The 5,721-nt window shown below is 39.0% G+C and overlaps 1 protein-coding gene across 1 annotated transcript; it reads right to left on the minus strand.

Annotated features, from left to right (window-relative positions):
* Positions 1 to 593: 593 nt before the first annotated feature.
* On the minus strand, positions 594 to 4,748 carry CFL2 (cofilin 2). Its single transcript, XM_009290376.1, has 3 exons — positions 4,441 to 4,748; positions 4,264 to 4,340; positions 594 to 4,172 (listed from the first exon to the last, which is right to left on the minus strand). The coding sequence occupies exons 1-3, from the start codon at positions 4,698 to 4,700 to the stop codon at positions 4,060 to 4,062; spliced, it is 450 nt and encodes a 149-aa protein (XP_009288651.1). The 5' UTR covers positions 4,701 to 4,748; the 3' UTR covers positions 594 to 4,059.
* Between the last annotated feature and the right edge of the window lie 973 nt (positions 4,749 to 5,721).

Here is a 5,721-nt window from a genome sequence, read left to right on the forward strand (position 1 = left end):
TTAGGTAAACACTAAAAAGATTGTTAATCTACAGTGTAAAAGCCCCTCTTCTCCCGAGGATCCAATGAAGCTGTTTCTTGACACTTTGTTTACAAAATTAACTCTCTTCCAGTTAAGCTGTTCCTAGATCCAAGAAATTTTACATTAACAGGAGAGATACCACTGATACCAAAAGGATAATCTTTTGATCATCCTTCATGGAGTCACCTTTTTCACATCGCATCAGCTCGATTTCTTCCCAGTATTAAAAATGACTTGTCAGTGTAAACACACTTTTTGCTACCTTTTTAAAAAAAACATCTGATTTTCTGAACGTATGAGCTGGGACCCAGCACAAGAAAAAGGTTATCCAGCACCGACCCACTAAAAACTTCTTTACACCTATCTCCCGAGCCACCGGTGCTGGCTTTTGCTACAGCTGGGTACTGAACTGAATGGGCTGTAGGTGAAACCCATTACAAAAATGCCCATATTCCACGCATTTACTCCACGATCTCTCCTTTCACAGCGTCTGGGCTTCTCCCAATCCAAAGACAACAGCAAAGCGATTAGTGTAAGTGCTGCCTAGCACACAAACATACTCAACATCTGAAGACATTTAAATTAATTTTATTTATACCAGGTTTTCAAAATCAGAAATATTTCAAAGAAATTCAGTACTTATAGACAGGTGCTACATTGATGATCTTTCATCCACCGTTAGTGCTGTGTTTTCACTCTACAATCATTAACTCGCCACCACAAACTAAGGGGAACTTACAGAAGTTTATAAAAAATAGGCAGACATGAAAATTTGGTTTATACTGGAATTGGCATAAGAAAGTAAAGCTTATTAACAAATTGTGGCAATTGCTGTATTCCATCACTCGTTCTGAGGGAACGGCACAGCAGGAAAAGACTCTTCCACTTAGAGAAACACTTTGGGTTTTAACTGAACATACTCAAAATCCATTTCGTGATCTGACTGGGAGTGATTCTTACACTCAAGTCCATATAAATTTAAGCTTTGCATTTCTAAAATCGCCACAAGCATAAACCTCACCTACTCACACTAGTCTTCGACCGATTTCTCTTTTCGGAGAAATCAAACCCGTATGTCTATACCTCTTCCAGGATTTACCAAATCAAACAAAACAACTGCTGGTTTTGAAGTCTTTTTTTTAGAAGAAAAATGCCATTTCTGCACAAGCTACTCTACTGAAAAATTTATTTAACACTTCTTTATCAATAAAATAACTGAAGCCAAGATACCCAAAAGTCACGTCTACACGGAGATACACAGAAGATATTCAACTTGAGAGGATTTGCCTCCACTTCTCGATCACAATGAGGCCCTTGCCGTTTTGCATAATGACAGAAAACAACAGCTGACAAACCATTTTGGAACAGATGCCAGCTGTCTCTCATTTGTTTTATAATTCAAACAGTAACAGTTCTGTAGCACTTCATTGGGGGTTTTTTATTTTTTTAAAAGCAAGCCATCCGAATTGGACCTCGCATCAGTCAGTCATTTCAAGAACAAACTGAAGGCAGGCTGATCCTTTTGGATCCAAAACTTGTTTTGGTAGGAATCCTACATAAATAGTTTGTGCTTCAATTTTGTATCTACTTGGACTGAGTGAACATACACCTAAGCTAGTTTAAAAAAAAAAAAAAAAGTAACCTTTAATATTCAACTTAGAAGCCACAGACATCTTTCCAGATTGTTTGCAGCAGAGACAAACAATAAATTTACACACAGTACTGCTTAAAAAAGTTTACTGTCTAAAATGAAATTCAAATGGTTTATTAAAATTTAACATTTTCAGTTTTGGCTTTTTCTAAAGAAACCATTTATACCTTGTGAAAATCAGTTAAAAGATCATTTCATTATACCGTACTGAACTCAAGTCAAACATAAAGCACAAAGTAGATCTTTACATTAAACCAGGCTTTGCACACAACGTGAATAATCAGAAATAAAGAGACTGTTTTAAGGAATAAAAAGATTTTTTCTTTTTAATCTAGACAACATGCATACCATCAGTTACTTCTCAACCTTAAAAGGTACCTGAAAGGAGAGTTTTGTAGAACAAAACCAAGACTTATTAATACACTTAGTAAGTCAGTGGTCATCATGCCTTTTTAGTTAAGTTCTAGTAAAGTTTAGTCTACATAGAACAGCTAACACAATGAGGTGTGCAAGTCATAGGGATAGCCAGAAGCCTGAAACAAAGTCTTAAAGTTCTACAGGACAAGAGAGCCTAAACACAGTACCACTAGGTTATTTAAACTATTAAAAAAAAAAGATAAAAGATTTTGACGATTATCCGCTTCCTTGTTGAAAAAGGGCTATCGACTGAACATAAAGGGCCCATATTTAAAAGCTCCACAGTTCTGCTCTACCAACTTTTTAAAATAAGGTAATGATAAAGAGCATTCCTTCTAGCAGCATGTACAGTTCAGCTGCGAGTGGCTGCCTAACAGCACTCCTTTATGCATACCAGGAGAATCATGTCCAGTTTTGCCATTTGTGGATAACGATGACAAGATACAAAAGCATGTGTTGGCCATAAATAGCTCTGGCTAACGGAGGATTGCTCACACAGAGCAGATCAAATTCTCTATAAGGAGAGCATTATTTGGCTCCCAGCCAAAACATGTCCCCGATGCAAGCCTCGGTAGCGGCACACACTTTCCAGTTCTATTTACATAGAAGCTAACAAGTAGAACGGTTCATTTAGGCTATTTCTTGTACCAAGTCCACCTTAACTGCAACACTCAAGAAACAAAAATTATTTACTGGATTCATATTTGCGTGTCGTGTAACTGTCATTACACATCATCTTACCAAAAAAGACGGCGAGCTGTAAGATTTCGTGCGAGGTTTTACTCTGACATGTAGAACTTTAAGAACATTCAGGTACAAAACACACTGCGTGGTCAATTACTTCGTATTTTTACATTTCTGACACAAGCGTGTCATGGAACTAATGGTCTCTAGTAGTGGTAGCTTCTTTACTTTAATGGTGAACTAGGATCAGGTCCTTTACAAATGATCAGAACAGAGCCACAAAGTATTGTAAAGCAGTTCCTAAATCATGATTAGGAATGAAAAACTTGCATTATTTAAGATGAGATTAATGATTGTTTATCTTTACAATACTTTCCACGGAAGTTATTTGAAATGTGCTTAAATTAAACATACTTAAAAACTGTATTTTCCAATGAAAACAAGGCAACATTCTGTAATAAGCCACAAGTTTTATTGCAACGTGGCCAGTTTTTGATCTCAAAAAACAATGTTCCATTTAAGGCTCTTTTTAATACAGAAATTGCCACCATGACTGATGTTTTACAAAACTTTATAGTGTTTCAAGACTCACATGGTAAACAGATAACTTCTACTCCTGTTCAGTAGTGTACATTCAATGGAAAACAAAAGGCATCATAACAGCTACTTCATTTATAAAGATATGCATGTAACAGGAATGAAACTGAGGTACTACAATAATTTGATGACACAGTTACAGCAACTTAATTGGCATTCCTTTGGGGGGGGGGGGGTCAAACATATTACAAAAAAGTGCTTTAAATGCATAGTGTTGTGTGCTGCCATGTCACAAAAATAGGCTTGTCAAGGCAGGTGAGGTGTATGAATGCACAAGAGCCTCATGGAACTGCAATCAAGTGCAACTGTAAGTAATACTGTAGAGAGTCTACCATCCGACCAGTGGACAATACTTTCAAGGCATTCAATTAGCTTACCCTTTGCTGTCTGCTAGACTATTCACATTGACTATCACATTCATTGTACATGTTGCAAGGAATGCCTGCAACGTCAGTTTTGGCTAAGAGTATGACGTGAAAGCATTCCTTGGATCCTACATAAAACTACCAGGATTAAAGAGTCTAATGGCAATCACTGGTAGACTGCTTAACAATGACACCTCCTTCAGGGGCATTAGGGAAGGGACTTATTTTTTGAGAAGGGAAGGGATGGGGAAACTAATACTATTCCAATTGAACGAGCTGCAGAAATGGAAGCTCCTTCGATCCAGATGGCACTTGTCTGTCTTTTTATAAGGGTTTTCCTTCAAGTGAAACTACCACGTTGCCTCCCAGTTTCTCTCCGAGTGTTGAACGGTCCTTAATATCATCCAAACCATTTACTTGCCACTCATGTTTAATACCTGAAAGACAGATGGACAACAACGTACTTGTGAGAACCTCAACATCTAAACGGCATTATAATTAATGAGTGAAACATTTTTAGGTCTGTACCTGTAAATTTCTTTTTAATGGCATCTTTAGAGCTTGCGTAGATCATCTTGCTTTTTAAAGGTGCACTTTCAGGAGCCCTTTAAAGGAAAGAAGAAAACCACAACAAGACAGTTATTCAGTCATCCAGTGTTAACTCCAGAATATTCAATTTTAACAGCAAGCTTTGCTTTTACACACCAGAATATAAATACCAGGTCTTCTTTCTTAGATTCCTTTGTCTCATATGTGGCGTCATACAAAGCGTATCGGCAATCATTCAAAGGTAGCAACTTCACAAAGGCTGTATAGGGGTCCTCCACAGTATCTCCAATGTCACCAACCAATATCTGCTTTGACTCCTCTACAATTATTTGTTTTTTGTCATCACTTAAGCAGAAGAGAACGGCTTTCTTTCTTTTTTTAATCTCTTCTGGGGTTGAAGATTTCCTTACTTTCATGTCATTAAAAACCTTTATGACTTCATCATTCACTGTTACTCCAGAAGCCTGTAAAATGAGATCAAAGGAATAATTTGAACGGCAAAAATTAACATTCACTAGAAAAGATGATAGCCCACAGTGCTAGATAAAGAAGTCTGCCTGCCCCCGTAAGAATAAAAATACTATACTCAACCTGAACACACTATGAATTTAGTAATCTTTGCGGGATTAGAGCAGAAGATATAAAGATAGTGTAAATTCTGTGCTCTCTTGTTGCAGATCTCAGCATCTTCAGCTGTGATTCTGGGTAGCAGTTTTATACAACTAGGCATACAACTGCACTACTCACCCAGTTTTCCATTACCTTATCACGCATTTGGCTTATTTGGGGGGAGGAGGAGAGCGGGGAGGGGCGGGGAACTGAACATAGGAGAGGAGTTTGTAGTTTTGGGTTGGGATGGGGGGTGGTTTTTTTGTTCGGGTTTTTTTTTTTTAGCGGAACAATCGCTACAGCAGCAGCTCACATCCAGCACTGTCATGACTCTCATTTTGTTGGGTGATGTAAGGCTCTACAAGCAGCAGAAATGTTTTCTGCATTGTGTCAGCTTCAACACCGCGCTTTAAAAACTCCTGAATTTTACTTTGTACTGCTGCACGAGTATTACTTGATCGCTCTTCCTTCATACAAAAATACCAGTTACAATGGGTACAGCTCCCCATAAGGCTCGCAAGCCGTTCAAAACCCAAGCCTAAAACAGCAAGAAAAAAACCACTGACAAGGCAAGGGGGGAGCTCACGGCAAAAAGAAAATAATTTAGCAAACCCCTTTGCGAGCGAGCGAGCTAAACCCATCTGCAGCGCCCTTGCTCTCGGTCCAACAATTACATCTGAAGAGGCGGGCGCTGCCAGAGCAGGCTGTTTGGGGAAGGCAGGTGCACGGCTCGCTGGGAGCCGCCGGCTTTGTCCCCGAGGGAGCCCGCCTGCCCCCTTTCCCTGCTTTGTTCGCGGGGACGGCGTTCGCCTCCGGGGAACGGGCGTC

Source organism: Aptenodytes forsteri, unplaced genomic scaffold (genome assembly GCF_000699145.1).
Source record: "Aptenodytes forsteri isolate BGI_AS27 unplaced genomic scaffold, ASM69914v1 Scaffold108, whole genome shotgun sequence".
NCBI lineage: Eukaryota > Metazoa > Chordata > Aves > Sphenisciformes > Spheniscidae > Aptenodytes > Aptenodytes forsteri.